This window comes from Meleagris gallopavo, chromosome 21 (genome assembly GCF_905368555.1).
Source record: "Meleagris gallopavo chromosome 21, MGAL_WU_HG_1.1, whole genome shotgun sequence".
Classification (NCBI taxonomy): domain Eukaryota; kingdom Metazoa; phylum Chordata; class Aves; order Galliformes; family Phasianidae; genus Meleagris; species Meleagris gallopavo.
Genome location: NC_139424.1, coordinates 4,167,007 through 4,187,527, shown reverse-complemented (window position 1 = coordinate 4,187,527; position 20,521 = coordinate 4,167,007). Strand labels below are relative to the sequence as shown.

The following is a 20,521-nucleotide window of genomic DNA, read 5'->3' as shown; positions in this document are numbered from 1 at the left end:
TGGCCCTACCTAAGAGCAGCAGCCCCACAGACAGCGCCATGATAGGAGCCTCACGGGGGGCCACGGACGACTGGAATTTAACCTTGCACGGGCTATAAAGGAAAGCAGGAAAGACGAGCTCAGCTGCATCGAAAGCAAAAAGAAAACTAGCGAAGACGTGGGCCTGCGGGGCGATGGGGCCGGCCCTGCTAACGAAGCATTCGGAGAAGGCAGAGCGAGCGCAGGGCTGTGCAGCAGGGAAGGGGCGGCGCTGCTGTCCGTACAGCCGGACGAGAAGAGCGGCGCGACCCGCGAGCCCGGCCCGCGCGAAATGGCCGCGCAAAATGGCGGCGCCACGCGGCGTCCCCGGCCCCGCGTTCCCGCCCGTGCCCGGCCCCGCCCCCTCGCCGCGCGCCCCGGGCGCTGATTGGGCAGCCGCGGGGATTGGGCCGGCGTCTCCGGCCCTTCCGGCCACGGCGCGTCTGCGGCGCCGCGCTCGGGGCCGCTCCGTCAGTGCCGCGCGGCTCTCGTCGCGGCGCGGGCGCTGAGGTGCGCGCGGTCGTCGCTGCGCTCTGTCCGAGGCGCTGAAGAAAGCGCTTCGTTAGCAGGGCCCGGCCCCGTTCCCCAGCGGGCTCGCGGCTGCGCTGGTCGTCGTTTTGCTTGTGATGGCTCTGCAGAAGAGCCTTCCGTTGTCGTTCGTGCGCCTTGCAAGACGAAATGCCGTCGTCCGCGGCCCGCCGTGAGGGTCCTGTCCGCGGGGCCGTGGGTTCCGCAGCCCCCCGGGATGCCCAGCGTGCTATAGTGGAGAGAAGGAGCGCAGCTCCTTCCTCCATGGCAGCTGTGGTTCTCCCGGCGGCTGCGGTTCCCTCACGGCAGCCCTCGTTCCTTCGTGGTGGCTGCGGCTCCTGAGAGGAGCGGAGGAGCAGCGCTGATGGCTGCTGTGTGGGGACGGCGACGGGGCCGAGGAAGAGCACGGAGCTGCGTCAGGGCAGGCTCGGGCCGGCTGTCAGGGAACGGTTGTGCACCGGAGGAGGATGCTCCTGGGGCACGGAGCAGCTGCCCAGGGCGGTGGGCACAGCCCCGAGCTGCCAGAGCTGAGGGAGCATCCGTGGGACTCTGTGACACGTGGCCTAACGCTGGGTGCTGCTGTGCGGAGCCAGGAGCTGGGCTGGATGATTCCTGTGGGTCCTTGCAAGTTGGATAGCTTGTCCTCAGCCAGGTCCTCTGTCAGCTGTGCCACGAAGCAGTGATGCTACCAGCAATCACAGCACCACACACACAACAGAGCAGTCAGACTGCATTTCCTCAGTGGGAAACTTATCTATTTAACGTATTGAAGTTCAGAGGCAACTTCTGTGGTGTTTCCCCTTTCAGTTGGGATATGCAGCACTGTTGTGGCCTTCGTTGTTGTGTTGGGGCTGTAAGTTTGTTCAGTGGTTCCACTCCATTCAACTTATGTAAGGTAAATTTGATGTTTATTTTGATATGGAAAACAATTCAAAGGAATAATAGTTTGACGTATAGAATCATAGGATGGCTTGGGTTGGAAGGGATCCTAAGGATCGAGTTCCAACCCCCCGGCCACAGGCAGGGTCACCATCCTCCAGGTGCGGTCCAGTCCAGGTTGCCCAGGGCTCTCTTCAAGCTGGTCTTGAACACGTCCAGGAATGGGGCATTCGTGGCTTCTCTGGGCAGCAGTCACAGTCAGATGCAGCAGTCCAGTACGGAGTTAGGAGTGTCGATGCCAAGATAAATGACTTGGACTATCAAAAGCCTTTGTGTCAGCTCCCTGCAGTAGCCCATGGCATCTTCCAGGGTGCTGGAATCTTGGCTGGGCTCCCATCGCTCACTCTTGTAGAGGAAGCAGCAGCTCAGCAGGGAAGAGCAGGCAGGAGAGTCAGGCAGTGCTGATGTCGCGCCCTGCAGTGCTCCGGCACATCAGCAAACTCTCTTGTGGTGGTTCAACCAGCAAGGCTGCTGTTGTTGAGAGGCTGGCAGAGTGGAGTGGCTGAGGGGCTTCCATGGGCTGTGCAGGCAGCTGAGCGTCGCGTGTCCATGGAGCATCGCAGCCTCTTGTGCTGGAGCCAAAGTGCCAGGAGCTGGGTGCTGTGCAGGGATCACTGTACTGCGGCTGACGCTGAAGGGGCTGTAAGGTGCACGGAGATGAGCGCAGGCGCACATCTCTGTGCCCATGGTGGCTCCAAGGGGGAGGACTTGTCCCGAGGACGTATGGCCACGTGTCTATGGGGACCGCGTCGCCGTGCTGCTTTTCTTACCGGTGCCCACACCGCTGCAGCCGCTGCACTCCCACGATTCAACGTCCTCTGCGATGGCGGAGCAGTGCTGGTGGGTGCCACAGGAACCGCAGGAGCTGCAGAGCAGCATCCTCCAGGGCCTGTGGGAGTGACAGAAGCCAGAGCCGCACGGTCACCGGGGGTCCCAGGGCTGTGGGATGCCAGCCGTGGGGTGGTGCGTGCCACTCCCACTGCGGTGGCTGGCTCTGAGCTACCAGTGCACAGCTTGTGCCGTGCTGAGCTCAGCATCACGGCCAGCCCCCATCCCAGCTGGAAGGAGGGGATGAAGGCGCCAGGTCGCCGTGACTTTGGGGTCAGAGCACACTCACCCTGTGTTCTCAGAATAGTCCCGTCCTATCGGGCACAGGCACGGGCTGGCATCACATGAGCTGTGCCGCTGATACAGCTCATGGAAGGCTCCCTCTTCCACCTCCCAGGCTGCATCCCTGTGGGAGGGAGCCGAGGACAGCTGAGTGCGGTGCGAGGGGAGGTGGAGGGGGGGAGGCTGGGTGGTGGGCAGGGCGGTGGGTGCTGACCTGTCTGGGATTTTGATGCCGAGGCGGAACATCTCTGCCTGGAAGGTCTGCATGTCCTGGCAGAGCGGGCAGCGGAAGTGGTGCAGGGCAGCGCGCAGAGCTTGGCCCTGGGGAAGGCAGAACATGAGCTGGGGGCGCGTGCGCATTGCCCCAGGGCTGGGGACGATGCCAGGGTGGCAGGGTTGGGTGGTGCTGGGGATGATGCTGTTGTGCTCTGGAGGCAGTGCCGCCTACCTGGATGCAGTGGCGGTGGAACTGCGCGCTGGTGCAGGAGGGACAGATCAGGGTGTCGTAGCTGGGGCGTCCCTCCACCGCCTCCATGCAGATGGCACACTGCGGGTTGTCCTGTTGCAGCGGCCTCACCTGCTGCGTTGGCCGGTGCTGCCAGCAGAAGGACCTGCAGGAGGGATGGAGGTGGCAGCTCAGCTCCTGCCCCATCCCTCCTGCAGCCCTGCGGGTGCCCACACTCACCTGTACTCCCCGAAGAACTGGGAGACGCAGCCGCGTTCTCTTCCGCAGGGGTAGTGGAAGGTGCGGGAGCATCTGCGGCGATGGCAGCGGACCGAGGCGCCCCGCTTCCGGCAGACGCAGCATTTCTGGGGAGAGCAGTGCGGAGCCGGGCGTCAGTGCCGTGCACACACAGGCGGCCCTTGCCCAGCAGAGCACGGGGATGATCCGGTGGGCCACGTGGCTAGGGACCCCGCAGCACTAATCAGTTCTGATTTGTGCAGCGATGGGTCTTTTTGGACAAGGAGGGCTCTGCTGGAGTCTCCCAGCCACGTGGCACAGGGACGAGGTGGGGACACGTCGCCCTATTCACCTTCTGTGCCACGCGCTGCAGCTCCTGCTCGATGTCAGGAAAGAGGAATCCGAAGAATCCTTCATCGTCAGCGCCGCGCTGGTACAGCCCGCTGGCGTGGTACTGCAGGAGGCAACCGGGGACATGTTACTGCATGTGGGGTGCAGCGGCTGGCACGGGGCTGGGGGCTGGGGGCCTGGGGTTGGGGCTCACCAGGCAGTTCTCATGGACGCAGAGCCCGTCCTGACGGCACGTGTCTCCGTAGATGTCAGGGTCGTGCTCTGCCCGCTGGCACAGCCTGCACCCTGCAATGGGGACAAGGGCATTATCACCCCAAGCACGTTAGCAGGGTGACAGCTGCACGTGGCAGAGGCACATCCGCTGCGGGAACGCTCTGCACTCACCTTCCTCCTCGGAGACACATTGCTTCATTTCTGGGGGGGACGGCACCCGTTCGGGCCTTGCCCGTGCCCTGGGCCGTGCTGCAGGGCCCGGGGTGGAAGGATCGGGTTGTGGCGCACTGAGGCGTTGAGACCTCAGCTCCATTCCTGGGCTTTACTTCTGGAGCAAAGCAGTGGTGCTGCTTCCTCGATCCAGAGGTACCCGGGACTGGGGGGACACGGGCGTGCGCTGTGTGAAACAGCCCTGCACGTTGTGATGTCACAGTGAGAACGTGGGTGTTGGTGACGCGGTGCCGATGTCACAATGAGCAGAGCTTGGGGTGGGGCTGTGAGCACCCCTTGGGTGCTGGGGGCCCTGAGGGGTGGCTTTGGGATGCCCGTATCTGCCCACGGGGCTGTGCTGTCAGCTCCAGTGGGGAGTTGGAGACACATCAGCTCGCAGGTCTTGCATGGGTGTGGACTGAAGATGGTGTGGCAAATAAACCACAGAATCCCTAATTTCCTAGTGCGAGAGATTTATTTAGGCATCGGAGTTCCTAACTCCTCAACGAGCATTTTGATGTGTTCTGCACCGTCTCCGTGTTTTCACTTCCTTCACGGCGGGGGAGAGCAGCTTTTCTGTCCTGGGTAGCTCCAGGAGTGCCTGCCCCCAGAAGTGCTCCAGGTCTGCTCATAGCTCCCTCTTCTTGGTGACCCCGCTGCAGGGAGTAAAGCACCGCTGCGGCAATGGGGTGCCGGGTCCAGGTGGCAGGAGCCACATGTCCCCAACCACACTGCCATCCCCTCCCGGCCACCTGTGGGTTGCAGTCGTGGTGTTGTAGCCCCAACCCTGGCTTCCCCAGCTCAGCAAAATTTGGGGATCCTGACATGATTTTCTTGGTATGGTGCACTCATCCTTATTCTTTGAAATCCTGCACCCGCCCAGCAGCCGGGGGACAAAAGCAGCAGCGCGGCAGGGGCTCGGCGTTGTGCAGAGCAGAGCCCTGCAGCCACCCAGCTCCAGCCCTGCTCACCTTGCCAACGTCCCGCTGCACCATGAAGGGCTCCGCAGCCGTCCTGGCCGCTCTGCTGCTCCTGGCCGCTCTGCTGCTCCTGGCCCTCTGCTCCTCGGCTGCGGCCCATCTGCTACAGTCAGGTGCGGCCGTGTCCATCCGGCTGGGTGCCCATCCCTGTCATGGGGGGGCAGTGATTTGTGTACAGCCTAAGGAACACTGGGTGCAGGCAGCTGGGTTCCGGCTTAGTCCCTGGAGCATCACAGCCTCTTGCGCTGGAGCCGAGGTGCCGGCAGCTGGCTTGCTGAGCAAGGGTTGCCGTGCTGGGTGTGACAGTGAAGGGGCTGCGAGGTGCACGGAGATGGGTGCAGGCGCGCGTCTCTGTGGCCATGCTGCACTTCCCACCAGTGCGCACAGCTCTGCAGTTGCCACTGTCCGAAGAACTGGTGGCTTCCATGATGGTGGTGCACACCGGCGGGTCCCATACGAACCACAGAAGCTGCAGAGCAGCATCCTCCGGGGTCCAGGGGAGCTCACTGGGATCCCTGCACTGCGGGCTGCCAGCCCTGGGGTGCTCCAACCACACTGCCTCCGCAGTGGCTGGCACTGAACTGCCGCAAGTCCAGCTTGTGCCATGCTGAGCTCGGTGTCTTTGCCAAGCTCCAACACTCCTGGAAGGTGGAGATTCTTGATGCTGAGACGCGATCTCTCCCCCCCACATGCATTCACACATGTTGGCAGAGTGTGCAGCAGAAGCGTTGCAGGACAGTGCGCAGAGCTCAGCTGCCCTCCCGACTGATGCGGCACATGGCAGGATAGCATCAGTGCCGTGCAGCCCCAGGCGGTCCTGGCCCAGCAGGAAGCCAAAGCAGCCTTCGTCACCAGAGATGCGCTGACAGCTTACTGCAGGAGGGAACCGGGATCCTGCAGCTGCATGCAGGGGGCGTAGGGTGGCACAGCAGTGGGGGCCGGGAGCCAAGGACTGGGCAGTTAGTCACCAGGCAGCGCTCGTGAATGCAGAGCCTGTCCTGCCAGCACGCCTCTCGGGGTCCCGGTCTGCCCTCTGGCACAGCCCACGCACTGCCACCGGATGGTAGCATCGCTACCTGCAGCACGGCAGCGGGGCAACGCCAGCACAGGGCAGAGGCACATCCCCTTTGCGAGTCCTCTGTGCTCACCTTCTTTCTCAGCAACACGCTGCTTCGTGTCTGCAGGGCGCAGGGAGGGAGCCGCAGCCACCTGGGGCGTCGGGGCCTCAGCTCTGTCCACGGTATGCTGCTCATCTGGAGCAAAGTGCCACCGGTGCTTCCTTATTTCAGAGGTACCTGGTAGCAGGACTGGAGCTGGGTGGCTGCAGGGCTCTGCTCTGTACGAGGCCTGGCCGCAGCTCACACCTTCCATTTCCATCTCCCAGCAGCATTGCTGGGCAGGGGGTTTCGTGGCATAAAGATCATGAAGAGTGCATCGTGTATTGAGTGTATTGAGAAAAATATGTTGTTGAACTTGAGGAATATTGCTGCCCTCTGCTCTCGAGCTGTGGCCTGCTGGGATGAGTCTTGTTTTGCTGCGCCACAGAGTCCTAGAACGGCTGGCGTTGGAAGGGACCCCAACAGTCACAAAGCTCCTACCCCCTGCAGCAGGCAGGGCCACCAACCTCCATATCTAATACACATATAAACGTATGTATGTGTATATACACAACCAGGCTGTCCAGGGCCCCACCCAACTTGGCCCTGAACACCTCCAGGGATGGGGCATGCACAGCCTCTCTGGGCAGCCTGTTCCAGCTCCTCACCACTCTCATAGTAAAGAGCATCCCCGACATCCAACCTAAATCTTCCCTCCTTCAACTTGAAACCATTCCCCCCTGTCCCGCCGTTATCTCCCCTTTCAAAGAGTCGACTCCTCTCCTGTTTGCAGGCTCCCTTTAGGTACTGAAAGGCTGCCATGAGGTCACCCCTCAGCCCTCTCTTCTCCAGGCTGAACGAGCCCAGCTCCCTCAGCCTCTCTTCACAGGGGAGGTGCTCCAGCCCCCTGATCATCTCTGTGGCTCTGCTCTGGACCCTGTCCAGCAGCTCCCTGTCTTTCTTGTGCCGGGGGCTCCAGACCTGGACACAGTACTGCAGATGGGGCCTCACAAGAGCGGAGCGAAGAGGGACAATCACCTCCCTGGCCCTGCTGTCAGGCCTCTTGTGATGGAGCCCAAGACAGCTTTTGCTTTCCAAGCCACAAGAGCACACAGCTGGCTTACATTAAGTTTATAATCCACCAGGACCCCCAGGTCCCTCTCTGCAGGACTATTGCAAAGGCCTTCTCCCAGTGTGCATACACGTATGCCTGGGACTCCTCCAGCCCTACTCCAAACCCTGCACTTTGCTGCGTTGAACCTCGTTAGATTGACCTGGGCCCACCGTTCGACTCTGTGCAGGTCCTCCCAGGCTGGGTGCCTGGCCCTACCTAAGAGCAGCAGCCCCACAGACAGCGCCATGATAGGAGCCTCACGGGGGGCCACGGACGACTGGAATTTAACCTTGCACGGGCTATAAAGGAAAGCAGGAAAGACGAGCTCAGCTGCATCGAAAGCAAAAAGAAAACTAGCGAAGACGTGGGCCTGCGGAGCGATGGGGCCGGCCCTGCTAACGAAGCATTCGGAGAAGGCAGAGCGAGCGCAGGGCTGTGCAGCAGGGAAGGGGCGGCGCTGCTGTCCGTACAGCCGGACGAGAAGAGCGGCGCGACCCGCGAGCCCGGCCCGCGCGAAATGGCCGCGCAAAATGGCGGCGCCACGCGGCGTCCCCGGCCCCGCGTTCCCGCCCGTGCCCGGCCCCGCCCCCTCGCCGCGCGCCCCGGGCGCTGATTGGGCAGCCGCGGGGATTGGGCCGGCGTCTCCGGCCCTTCCGGCCACGGCGCGTCTGCGGCGCCGCGCCCGGGGCCGCTCCGTCAGTGCCGCGCGGCTCTCGTCGCGGCGCGGGCGCTGAGGTGCGCGCGGTCGTCGCTGCGCTCTATCCGAGGCGCTGAAGAAAGCGCTTCGTTAGCAGGGCCCGGCCCCGTTCCCCAGCGGGCTCGCGGCTGCGCTGGTCGTCGTTTTGCTTGTGATGGCTCTGCAGAAGAGCCTTCCGTTGTCGTTCGTGCGCCTTGCAAGACGAAATGCCGGTCGTCCGCGGCCCGCCGTGAGGGTCCTGTCCGCGGGGCCGTGGGTTCCGCAGCCCCCCGGGATGCCCAGCGTGCTATAGTGGAGAGAAGGAGCGCAGCTCCTTCCTCCATGGCAGCTGTGGTTCTCCCGGCGGCTGCGGTTCCCTCACGGCAGCCCTCGTTCCTTCGTGGTGGCTGCGGCTCCTGAGAGGAGCGGAGGAGCAGCGCTGATGGCTGCTGTGTGGGGACGGCGACGGGGCCGAGGAAGAGCACGGAGCTGCGTCAGGGCAGGCTCGGGCCGGCTGTCAGGGAACGGTTGTGCACCGGAGGAGGATGCTCCTGGGGCACGGAGCAGCTGCCCAGGGCGGTGGGCACAGCCCCGAGCTGCCAGAGCTGAGGGAGCATCCGTGGGACTCTGTGACACGTGGCCTAACGCTGGGTGCTGCTGTGCGGAGCCAGGAGCTGGGCTGGATGATTCCTGTGGGTCCTTGCAAGTTGGATAGCTTGTCCTCAGCCAGGTCCTCTGTCAGCTGTGCCACGAAGCAGTGATGCTACCAGCAATCACAGCACCACACACACAACAGAGCAGTCAGACTGCATTTCCTCAGTGGGAAACTTATCTATTTAACGTATTGAAGTTCAGAGGCAACTTCTGTGGTGTTTCCCCTTTCAGTTGGGATATGCAGCACTGTTGTGGCCTTCGTTGTTGTGTTGGGGCTGTAAGTTTGTTCAGTGGTTCCACTCCATTCAACTTATGTAAGGTAAATTTGATGTTTATTTTGATATGGAAAACAATTCAAAGGAATAATAGTTTGACGTATAGAATCATAGGATGGCTTGGGTTGGAAGGGATCCTAAGGATCGAGTTCCAACCCCCCGGCCACAGGCAGGGTCACCATCCTCCAGGTGCGGTCCAGTCCAGGTTGCCCAGGGCTCTCTTCAAGCTGGTCTTGAACACGTCCAGGAATGGGGCATTCGTGGCTTCTCTGGGCAGCAGTCACAGTCAGATGCAGCAGTCCAGTACGGAGTTAGGAGTGTCGATGCCAAGATAAATGACTTGGACTATCAAAAGCCTTTGTGTCAGCTCCCTGCAGTAGCCCATGGCATCTTCCAGGGTGCTGGAATCTTGGCTGGGCTCCCATCGCTCACTCTTGTAGAGGAAGCAGCAGCTCAGCAGGGAAGAGCAGGCAGGAGAGTCAGGCAGTGCTGATGTCGCGCCCTGCAGTGCTCCGGCACATCAGCAAACTCTCTTGTGGTGGTTCAACCAGCAAGGCTGCTGTTGTTGAGAGGCTGGCAGGGTGGAGTGGCTGAGGGGCTTCCATGGGCTGTGCAGGCAGCTGAGCGTCGCGTGTCCATGGAGCATCGCAGCCTCTTGTGCTGGAGCCAAAGTGCCAGGAGCTGGGTGCTGTGCGGGGATCACTGTACTGCGGCTGACGCTGAAGGGGCTGTAAGGTGCACGGAGATGAGCGCAGGTGCACATCTCTGTGCCCATGGTGGCTCCAAGGGGGAGGACTTGTCCCGAGGACGTATGGCCACGTGTCTATGGGGACCGCGTCGCCGTGCTGCTTTTCTTACCGGTGCCCACACCGCTGCAGCCGCTGCACTCCCACGATTCAACGTCCTCTGCGATGGCGGAGCAGTGCTGGTGGGTGCCACAGGAACCGCAGGAGCTGCAGAGCAGCATCCTCCAGGGCCTGTGGGAGTGACAGAAGCCAGAGCCGCACGGTCACCGGGGGTCCCAGGGCTGTGGGATGCCAGCCGTGGGGTGGTGCGTGCCACTCCCACTGCGGTGGCTGGCTCTGAGCTACCAGTGCACAGCTTGTGCCGTGCTGAGCTCAGCATCACGGCCAGCCCCCATCCCAGCTGGAAGGAGGGGATGAAGGCGCCAGGTCGCCGTGACTTTGGGGTCAGAGCACACTCACCCTGTGTTCTCAGAATAGTCCCGTCCTATCGGGCACAGGCACGGGCTGGCATCACATGAGCTGTGCCGCTGATACAGCTCATGGAAGGCTCCCTCTTCCACCTCCCAGGCTGCATCCCTGTGGGAGGGAGCCGAGGACAGCTGAGTGCGGTGCGAGGGGAGGTGGAGGGGGGGAGGCTGGGTGGTGGGCAGGGCGGTGGGTGCTGACCTGTCTGGGATTTTGATGCCGAGGCGGAACATCTCTGCCTGGAAGGTCTGCATGTCCTGGCAGAGCGGGCAGCGGAAGTGGTGCAGGGCAGCGCGCAGAGCTTGGCCCTGGGGAAGGCAGAACATGAGCTGGGGGCGCGTGCGCATTGCCCCAGGGCTGGGGACGATGCCAGGGTGGCAGGGTTGGGTGGTGCTGGGGATGATGCTGTTGTGCTCTGGAGGCAGTGCCGCCTACCTGGATGCAGTGGCGGTGGAACTGCGCGCTGGTGCAGGAGGGACAGATCAGGGTGTCGTAGCTGGGGCGTCCCTCCACCGCCTCCATGCAGATGGCACACTGCGGGTTGTCCTGTTGCAGCGGCCTCACCTGCTGCGTTGGCCGGTGCTGCCAGCAGAAGGACCTGCAGGAGGGATGGAGGTGGCAGCTCAGCTCCTGCCCCATCCCTCCTGCAGCCCTGCGGGTGCCCACACTCACCTGTACTCCCCGAAGAACTGGGAGACGCAGCCGCGTTCTCTTCCGCAGGGGTAGTGGAAGGTGCGGGAGCATCTGCGGCGATGGCAGCGGACCGAGGCGCCCCGCTTCCGGCAGACGCAGCATTTCTGGGGAGAGCAGTGCGGAGCCGGGCGTCAGTGCCGTGCACACACAGGCGGCCCTTGCCCAGCAGAGCACGGGGATGATCCGGTGGGCCACGTGGCTAGGGACCCCGCAGCACTAATCAGTTCTGATTTGTGCAGCGATGGGTCTTTTTGGACAAGGAGGGCTCTGCTGGAGTCTCCCAGCCACGTGGCACAGGGACGAGGTGGGGACACGTCGCCCTATTCACCTTCTGTGCCACGCGCTGCAGCTCCTGCTCGATGTCAGGAAAGAGGAATCCGAAGAATCCTTCATCGTCAGCGCCGCGCTGGTACAGCCCGCTGGCGTGGTACTGCAGGAGGCAACCGGGGACATGTTACTGCATGTGGGGTGCAGCGGCTGGCACGGGGCTGGGGGCTGGGGGCCTGGGGTTGGGGCTCACCAGGCAGTTCTCATGGACGCAGAGCCCGTCCTGACGGCACGTGTCTCCGTAGATGTCAGGGTCGTGCTCTGCCCGCTGGCACAGCCTGCACCCTGCAATGGGGACAAGGGCATTATCACCCCAAGCACGTTAGCAGGGTGACAGCTGCACGTGGCAGAGGCACATCCGCTGCGGGAACGCTCTGCACTCACCTTCCTCCTCGGAGACACATTGCTTCATTTCTGGGGGGTACGGCACCCGTTCGGGCCTTGCCCGTGCCCTGGGCCGTGCTGCAGGGCCCGGGGTGGAAGGATCGGGTTGTGGCGCACTGAGGCGTTGAGACCTCAGCTCCATTCCTGGGCTTTACTTCTGGAGCAAAGCAGTGGTGCTGCTTCCTCGATCCAGAGGTACCCGGGACTGGGGGGACACGGGCGTGCGCTGTGTGAAACAGCCCTGCACGTTGTGATGTCACAGTGAGAACGTGGGTGTTGGTGACGCGGTGCCGATGTCACAATGAGCAGAGCTTGGGGTGGGGCTGTGAGCACCCCTTGGGTGCTGGGGGCCCTGAGGGGTGGCTTTGGGATGCCCGTATCTGCCCACGGGGCTGTGCTGTCAGCTCCAGTGGGGAGTTGGAGACACATCAGCTCGCAGGTCTTGCATGGGTGTGGACTGAAGATGGTGTGGCAAATAAACCACAGAATCCCTAATTTCCTAGTGCGAGAGATTTATTTAGGCATCGGAGTTCCTAACTCCTCAACGAGCATTTTGATGTGTTCTGCACCGTCTCCGTGTTTTCACTTCCTTCACGGCGGGGGAGAGCAGCTTTTCTGTCCTGGGTAGCTCCAGGAGTGCCTGCCCCCAGAAGTGCTCCAGGTCTGCTCATAGCTCCCTCTTCTTGGTGACCCCGCTGCAGGGAGTAAAGCACCGCTGCGGCAATGGGGTGCCGGGTCCAGGTGGCAGGAGCCACATGTCCCCAACCACACTGCCATCCCCTCCCGGCCACCTGTGGGTTGCAGTCGTGGTGTTGTAGCCCCAACCCTGGCTTCCCCAGCTCAGCAAAATTTGGGGATCCTGACATGATTTTCTTGGTATGGTGCACTCATCCTTATTCTTTGAAATCCTGCACCCGCCCAGCAGCCGGGGGACAAAAGCAGCAGCGCGGCAGGGGCTCGGCGTTGTGCAGAGCAGAGCCCTGCAGCCACCCAGCTCCAGCCCTGCTCACCTTGCCAACGTCCCGCTGCACCATGAAGGGCTCCGCAGCCGTCCTGGCCGCTCTGCTGCTCCTGGCCGCTCTGCTGCTCCTGGCCCTCTGCTCCTCGGCTGCGGCCCATCTGCTACAGTCAGGTGCGGCCGTGTCCATCCGGCTGGGTGCCCATCCCTGTCATGGGGGGGCAGTGATTTGTGTACAGCCTAAGGAACACTGGGTGCAGGCAGCTGGGTTCCGGCTTAGTCCCTGGAGCATCACAGCCTCTTGCGCTGGAGCCGAGGTGCCGGCAGCTGGCTTGCTGAGCAAGGGTTGCCGTGCTGGGTGTGACAGTGAAGGGGCTGCGAGGTGCACGGAGATGGGTGCAGGCGCGCGTCTCTGTGGCCATGCTGCACTTCCCACCAGTGCGCACAGCTCTGCAGTTGCCACTGTCCGAAGAACTGGTGGCTTCCATGATGGTGGTGCACACCGGCGGGTCCCATACGAACCACAGAAGCTGCAGAGCAGCATCCTCCGGGGTCCAGGGGAGCTCACTGGGATCCCTGCACTGCGGGCTGCCAGCCCTGGGGTGCTCCAACCACACTGCCTCCGCAGTGGCTGGCACTGAACTGCCGCAAGTCCAGCTTGTGCCATGCTGAGCTCGGTGTCTTTGCCAAGCTCCAACACTCCTGGAAGGTGGAGATTCTTGATGCTGAGACGCGATCTCTCCCCCCCACATGCATTCACACATGTTGGCAGAGTGTGCAGCAGAAGCGTTGCAGGACAGTGCGCAGAGCTCAGCTGCCCTCCCGACTGATGCGGCACATGGCAGGATAGCATCAGTGCCGTGCAGCCCCAGGCGGTCCTGGCCCAGCAGGAAGCCAAAGCAGCCTTCGTCACCAGAGATGCGCTGACAGCTTACTGCAGGAGGGAACCGGGATCCTGCAGCTGCATGCAGGGGGCGTAGGGTGGCACAGCAGTGGGGGCCGGGAGCCAAGGACTGGGCAGTTAGTCACCAGGCAGCGCTCGTGAATGCAGAGCCTGTCCTGCCAGCACGCCTCTCGGGGTCCCGGTCTGCCCTCTGGCACAGCCCACGCACTGCCACCGGATGGTAGCATCGCTACCTGCAGCACGGCAGCGGGGCAACGCCAGCACAGGGCAGAGGCACATCCCCTTTGCGAGTCCTCTGTGCTCACCTTCTTTCTCAGCAACACGCTGCTTCGTGTCTGCAGGGCGCAGGGAGGGAGCCGCAGCCACCTGGGGCGTCGGGGCCTCAGCTCTGTCCACGGTATGCTGCTCATCTGGAGCAAAGTGCCACCGGTGCTTCCTTATTTCAGAGGTACCTGGTAGCAGGACTGGAGCTGGGTGGCTGCAGGGCTCTGCTCTGTACGAGGCCTGGCCGCAGCTCACACCTTCCATTTCCATCTCCCAGCAGCATTGCTGGGCAGGGGGTTTCGTGGCATAAAGATCATGAAGAGTGCATCGTGTATTGAGTGTATTGAGAAAAATATGTTGTTGAACTTGAGGAATATTGCTGCCCTCTGCTCTCGAGCTGTGGCCTGCTGGGATGAGTCTTGTTTTGCTGCGCCACAGAGTCCTAGAACGGCTGGCGTTGGAAGGGACCCCAACAGTCACAAAGCTCCTACCCCCTGCAGCAGGCAGGGCCACCAACCTCCATATCTAATACACATATAAACGTATGTATGTGTATATACACAACCAGGCTGTCCAGGGCCCCACCCAACTTGGCCCTGAACACCTCCAGGGATGGGGCATGCACAGCCTCTCTGGGCAGCCTGTTCCAGCTCCTCACCACTCTCATAGTAAAGAGCATCCCCGACATCCAACCTAAATCTTCCCTCCTTCAACTTGAAACCATTCCCCCCTGTCCCGCCGTTATCTCCCCTTTCAAAGAGTCGACTCCTCTCCTGTTTGCAGGCTCCCTTTAGGTACTGAAAGGCTGCCATGAGGTCACCCCTCAGCCCTCTCTTCTCCAGGCTGAACGAGCCCAGCTCCCTCAGCCTCTCTTCACAGGGGAGGTGCTCCAGCCCCCTGATCATCTCTGTGGCTCTGCTCTGGACCCTGTCCAGCAGCTCCCTGTCTTTCTTGTGCCGGGGGCTCCAGACCTGGACACAGTACTGCAGATGGGGCCTCACAAGAGCGGAGCGAAGAGGGACAATCACCTCCCTGGCCCTGCTGTCAGGCCTCTTGTGATGGAGCCCAAGACAGCTTTTGCTTTCCAAGCCACAAGAGCACACAGCTGGCTCACATTAAGTTTATAATCCACCAGGACCCCCAGGTCCCTCTCTGCAGGACTATTGCAAAGGCCTTCTCCTCCCAGTGTGCATACACGTATGCCTGGGACTCCTCCAGCCCTACTCCAAACCCTGCACTTTGCTGCGTTGAACCTCGTTAGATTGACCTGGGCCCACCGTTCGACTCTGTGCAGGTCCTCCCAGGCTGGGTGCCTGGCCCTACCTAAGAGCAGCAGCCCCACAGACAGCGCCATGATAGGAGCCTCACGGGGGGCCACGGACGACTGGAATTTAACCTTGCACGGGCTATAAAGGAAAGCAGGAAAGACGAGCTCAGCTGCATCGAAAGCAAAAAGAAAACTAGCGAAGACGTGGGCCTGCGGGGCGATGGGACCGGCCCTGCTAACGAAGCTTTCGGAGAAGGCAGAGCGAGCGCAGGGCTGTGCAGCAGGGAAGGGGCGGCGCTGCTGTCCGTACAGCCGGACGAGAAGAGCGGCGCGACCCGCGAGCCCGGCCCGCGCGAAATGGCCGCGCAAAATGGCGGCGCCACGCGGCGTTCCCGGCCCCGCGTTCCCGCCCGTGCCCGGCCCCGCCCCCTCGCCGCGCGCCCCGGGCGCTGATTGGGCAGCCGCGGGGATTGGGCCGGCGTCTCCGGCCCTTCCGGCCACGGCGCGTCTGCGGCGCCGCGCCCGGGGCCGCTCCGTCAGTGCCGCGCGGCTCTCGTCGCGGCGCGGGCGCTGAGGTGCGCGCGGTCGTCGCTGCGCTCTGTCCGAGGCGCTGAAGAAAGCGCTTCGTTAGCAGGGCCCGGCCCCGTTCCCCAGCGGGCTCGCGGCTGCGCTGGTCGTCGTTTTGCTTGTGATGGCTCTGCAGAAGAGCCTTCCGTTGTCGTTCGTGCGCCTTGCAAGACGAAATGCCGTCGTCCGCGGCCCGCCGTGAGGGTCCTGTCCGCGGGGCCGTGGGTTCCGCAGCCCCCCGGGATGCCCAGCGTGCTATAGTGGAGAGAAGGAGCGCAGCTCCTTCCTCCATGGCAGCTGTGGTTCTCCCGGCGGCTGCGGTTCCCTCACGGCAGCCCTCGTTCCTTCGTGGTGGCTGCGGCTCCTGAGAAGAGCGGAGGAGCAGCGCTGATGGCTGTCCTGGGCAACCTGGACTGGCCCAGATACTTGGTCCTTACGATCCCTTCCAACCCAAGCCATCCTGTGCTTCTGTCTGTGAAATCTCAACCTGGGATCTGGGGCAACAGCTTTTAGGCTGCTCGGGGAAGTAGTTAGTGAGGTCCCCTGGGAAGCTGCTATTTGGAGACACAGCAGTGGGGGCCGGGAGCCAAGGACTGGGCAGTCAGTCACCAGGCAGTGGTCGCGAATGCAGAGCCAGCACACCTGTCAGGGTCCTGGAAGAGAACAAACCTGCAAATTGGGAAGAGGGAACCTTCCATGAGCTCTACCAGCGGCACAGCTCCTGCGAGGCCAACCTCTGCCTTTGCCCAGTGGGACTGCACTAGTCTCTGAACAGGGGGTGAGTGTGCCTCAGTGTGCCACAACCCAAACCTTCCAGCCCTGCCTTGCAGCAAGGGCCATGGCACGGACAAGGCCTGTATGGGTGCCGTCCCCACCGCAAAAGAAGGGACGTGTCTCTGAGGAGGAGGAAGGTGAGTGCAGAGCATTCCCGCAGCGGATGTGCCTCTGCCACGTGCAGCTGTCACCCTGCTAACGTGCTTGGGGTGATAATGCCCTTGTCCCCATTGCAGGGTGCAGGCTGTGCCAGCGGGCAGAGCACGACCCTGACATCTACGGAGACACGTGCCGTCAGGACGGGCTCTGCGTCCATGAGAACTGCCTGGTGAGCCCCAACCCCAGGCCCCCAGCCCCCAGCCCCGTGCCAGCCGCTGCACCCCACATGCAGTAACAGGTCCCCGGTTGCCTCCTGCAGTATCACGCCAGCAGGCTGTACCAGCGCGGCGCTGACGATGAAGGATTCTTCGGATTCCTCTTCCCTGACATCGAGCAGGAGCTGCAGCGCGTGGCACAGAAGGTGAATAGGGCGACGTGTCCCCACCTCGTCCCTGTGCCACGTGGCTGGGAGACTCCAGCAGAGCCCTCCTTGTCCAGAAAGACCCATCGCTGCACAAATCAGAACTGATTAGTGCTGCGGGGTCCCTAGCCACGTGGCCCACCGGATCATCCTCGTGCTCTGCTGGGCAAGGGCCGCCTGTGTGTGCACGGCACTGACGCCCGGCTCCGCACTGCTCTCCCCAGAAATGCTGCGTCTGCCGGAAGCGGGGCGCCTCGGTCCGCTGCCATCGCCGCAGATGCTCCCGCACCTTCCACTACCCCTGCGGAAGAGAACGCGGCTGCGTCTCCCAGTTCTTCGGGGAGTACAGGTGAGTGTGGGCACCCGCAGGGCTGCAGGAGGGATGGGGCAGGAGCTGAGCTGCCACCTCCATCCCTCCTGCAGGTCCTTCTGCTGGCAGCACCGGCCAACGCAGCAGGTGAGGCCGCTGCAACAGGACAACCCGCAGTGTGCCATCTGCATGGAGGCGGTGGAGGGACGCCCCAGCTACGACACCCTGATCTGTCCCTCCTGCACCAGCGCGCAGTTCCACCGCCACTGCATCCAGGTAGGCGGCACTGCCTCCAGAGCACAACAGCATCATCCCCAGCACCACCCAACCCTGCCACCCTGGCATCGTCCCCAGCCCTGGGGCAATGCGCACGCGTCCCCAGCTCATGTTCTGCCTTCCCCAGGGCCAAGCTCTGCGCGCTGCCCTGCACCACTTCCGCTGCCCGCTCTGCCAGGACATGCAGACCTTCCAGGCAGAGATGTTCCGCCTCGGCATCAAAATCCCAGACAGGTCAGCACCCACCGCCCTGCCCACCACCCAGCCTCCCCCCCTCCACCTCCCCTCGCACCGCACTCAGCTGTCCCCGGCTCCCTCCCACAGGGATGCAGCCTGGGAGGTAGAAGAGGGAGCTTTCCATGAGCTGTATCAGCGGCACAGCTCATGTGATGCCAGCCCGTGCCTGTGCCCGATAGGACAGAACTATTCTGAGAACACAGGGTGAGTGTGCTCTGACCCCAAAGTCACGGCAACCTGGCGCCTTCATCCCCTCCTTCCAGCTGGGATGGAGGCTGGCCAGGATGCTGAGCTCAGCACCGCACAGGCTGTGCACTGGTAGCTCAGAGCCAGCCACCGCAGTGGGAGTGGCACGCACCACCCCACGGCTGGCATCCCACAGCCCTGGGACCCCCGGTGACCGTGCGGCTCTGGCTTCTGTCACTCCCACAGGCCCTGGAGGATGCTGCTCTGCAGCTCTTGCGGTTCCTGTGGCACCCACCAGCACTGCTCCGCCATCGCAGACGACGTTGAATCGTGGGAGTGCAGCGGCTGCAGCGGTGTGGGCACCGGTAAGAAAAGCAGCACGGCGACGCGGTCCCCATAGACACGTGGCCATACGTCCTCGGGACAAGTCCTCCCCCTTGGAGCCACCATGGGCACAGAGATGTGCACCTGCGCTCATCTCCGTGCACCTTACAGCCCCTTCAGCGTCAGCCGCAGTGCAGTGATCCCTGCACAGCACCCAGCTCCTGGCACTTTGGCTCCAGCACAAGAGGCTGCGACGCTCCATGGACACGCGACGCTCAGCTGCCTGCACAGCCCATGGAAGCCCCTCAGCCACTCCACTCTGCCAGCCTCTCAACAACAGCAGCCTTGCTGGTTGAACCACCACAAGAGAGTTTGCTGATGTGCCGGAGCACTGCAGGGCGCGACATCAACACTGCCTGACTCTCCTGCCTGCTCTTCCCTGCTGAGCTGCTGCTTCCTCTACAAGAGTGAGCGATGGGAGCCCAGCCAAGATTCCAGCACCCTGGAAGATGCCATGGGCTACTGCAGGGAGCTGAGACAAAGGCTTTTGATAGTCCAAGTCATTTATCTTGGCATCGACACTCCTAACTCCGTACTGGACTGCTGCATCTGACTGTGACTGCTGCCCAGAGAAGCCACGAATGCCCCATTCCTGGACGTGTTCAAGACCAGCTTGAAGAGAGCCCTGGGCAACCTGGACTGGACCGCACCTGGAGGATGGTGACCCTGCCTGTGGCCGGGGGGTTGGAACTCTATCCTTAGGATCCCTTCCAACCCAAGCCATCCTATGATTCTATACGTCAAACTGTTATTCCTTTGGATTGTTTTCCATATCAAAATAAACATCACATTTACCTTACGTAAGTTGAATGCAGTAAATTTCCTGCAGAACAAGGTGCAGTTGAAGGGCTCTGTTGCGTGTGTTGTGCTGGGGGCCGTGCAGGAATAGAGTCGGCTCCAAAACAGTGTCTTGCACTGACAGTCATCTCTGCTGAGGTTGAAACCAGCTCTTTGTGGGATATTTAGAGAAGGAAACGTGACATAGGCAGGAGGCTGAGTTGACTCCAAGGCACTGGGGATGTCACTTTTGTCCTCTTGGATGTCACAAGCTGCAGCCTCCCGCTGCATTTTGCACGGGCCGGGTTTGGGGCTTCCCTGATAGCCAGCCTGAGCCTCCTCTGATGAGCTCCGTGCTGTTCCTTAGGAAGATGTCCCTTAAAATATCTGTACGCATTCTCCAAATTAAAATCCTTGATGGCTGGGGGAAACTGCCCCCAGAATCTCAACCTGGGATCTGGGGCAACAGCTTTTAGGCTGCTCAGGGAAGTAGTTAGTGAGGTCCCCTGGGAAGCTGCTATTTGGAGACCTCGGGATCCATCAGTGCTGGGCACGAGTGGGAGGACTACAACTGTGGTCATGATCAGCTGCCAGCCAGCCGTGAGCTCGTGTGGGATTTGCAGCTCCACCTGGGTGCACAGAAATCCGTGGGGCCCAATGGGGTTTGTCCCAGGGTACACGCAGAGCTGGCTGATGGCACTGCGAGGCCTCTCTCAATGCTTTCTCGCCTGTTGTGGGAATCCGGAGAGGTCGCAGTTCCCTGGAAGCTGGCAACCGTCGTTCCAGTTTTCCAGAAGAGCAAGAAAGGAGCCCGTGGTAACTACAGGCCTGTCAGTCTCAGCTTGGTACCTGGTAAAATGATGGAGAAAATTGCGCAGGGAGTTACTGATCCACGGCTGAAGGACAACGCGGTCACGGGTCACAGCCAGCACCCCTTTGTGAAGGAGAGGAACCATTGAACAAACTTCAGTTCCTTTTTTGACAAGGTTACCCACCTAGTTGAACACAGGAAACCATTCACTGTTATCTTTTTGGACCTCTGTACAACTTTATTATTTCACACCCTTTGTCTTTTCTTTACCAAATATCCAGCACACAGCTAGATAGAAACGTAATGCGATGGGTCAGCAGGTGGTTGATGGCTGGGCCCCAAGGCTTCTAAAGACGGGGATCCATCAGGCTGCCGGCCCGGCACTGGCAGTGTTCCCTAAGGCTCCGTTTTCTGGCCAGCGGTCTTTCACATTTTCATCAGTGGTTTGGGTGTAGGGCTAAAAGGTGTTCTGAGAGGGTTTGCTGGTGATACTGAAACGGGAGGAGCTGCTAATTGCAGAGTGATCTCCACAGATCTGAGAGCTGGGCCATCGGCAACCGCGTGAAGCTGAACCAGAGCGAGCGCGGGGTTCTGCAGGAGGGAAGGGGCAGCGCTGGTGTCTGTACAGGTGGATGAGAAGCAGCAGGGAAGGGGCAGCCACCAGTACAGTTAGCTCCACAGCGGTGCCCTGAGGGCCGTGGCTCAGAGCGGCACAGCCGCTGGGCGATGGTCGCTCTGCACGGTCTTGTGGTTCTTCCAACCTTCCTCATTCTGTGACTCTTGCACACGCACCCAGTCACACTGTCATACACTCACGCGGTCAC

The 20,521-nt window shown here is 61.8% G+C and overlaps 3 protein-coding genes across 3 annotated transcripts; 1 reads left to right on the top strand and 2 right to left on the bottom strand.

Moving 5' to 3' along the window:
- Positions 1 to 2,103: 2,103 nt before the first annotated feature.
- On the bottom strand, positions 2,104 to 4,933 carry LOC146543014 (E3 ubiquitin-protein ligase PHF7-like). The gene is made up of 8 exons (XM_085240825.1): positions 4,013 to 4,933; positions 3,822 to 3,913; positions 3,630 to 3,731; positions 3,281 to 3,405; positions 3,044 to 3,206; positions 2,810 to 2,916; positions 2,603 to 2,719; positions 2,104 to 2,374 (listed from the first exon to the last, which is right to left on the bottom strand). Exons 1-8 carry the CDS (start codon positions 4,152 to 4,154, stop codon positions 2,221 to 2,223), a joined length of 1,002 nt encoding a protein of 333 aa, XP_085096951.1. The 5' UTR covers positions 4,155 to 4,933; the 3' UTR covers positions 2,104 to 2,220.
- A 4,707-nt stretch (positions 4,934 to 9,640) lies between these two features.
- LOC104915529 (E3 ubiquitin-protein ligase PHF7-like) lies at positions 9,641 to 15,714 on the bottom strand. The gene is made up of 10 exons (XM_085241183.1): positions 15,195 to 15,714; positions 14,912 to 15,025; positions 11,463 to 11,540; positions 11,272 to 11,363; positions 11,080 to 11,181; positions 10,731 to 10,855; positions 10,494 to 10,656; positions 10,260 to 10,366; positions 10,053 to 10,169; positions 9,641 to 9,824 (listed from the first exon to the last, which is right to left on the bottom strand). The coding sequence occupies exons 1-10, from the start codon at positions 15,712 to 15,714 to the stop codon at positions 9,671 to 9,673; spliced, it is 1,572 nt and encodes a 523-aa protein (XP_085097309.1). The 3' UTR covers positions 9,641 to 9,670.
- Positions 15,715 to 16,260: 546 nt separating this feature from the next.
- On the top strand, positions 16,261 to 18,153 carry LOC104913887 (E3 ubiquitin-protein ligase PHF7-like). The gene is made up of 8 exons (XM_085241182.1): positions 16,261 to 16,333; positions 16,433 to 16,524; positions 16,615 to 16,716; positions 16,941 to 17,065; positions 17,140 to 17,302; positions 17,430 to 17,536; positions 17,627 to 17,743; positions 17,972 to 18,153. Exons 1-8 carry the CDS (start codon positions 16,261 to 16,263, stop codon positions 18,123 to 18,125), a joined length of 933 nt encoding a protein of 310 aa, XP_085097308.1. The 3' UTR covers positions 18,126 to 18,153.
- Positions 18,154 to 20,521: the final 2,368 nt, after the last annotated feature.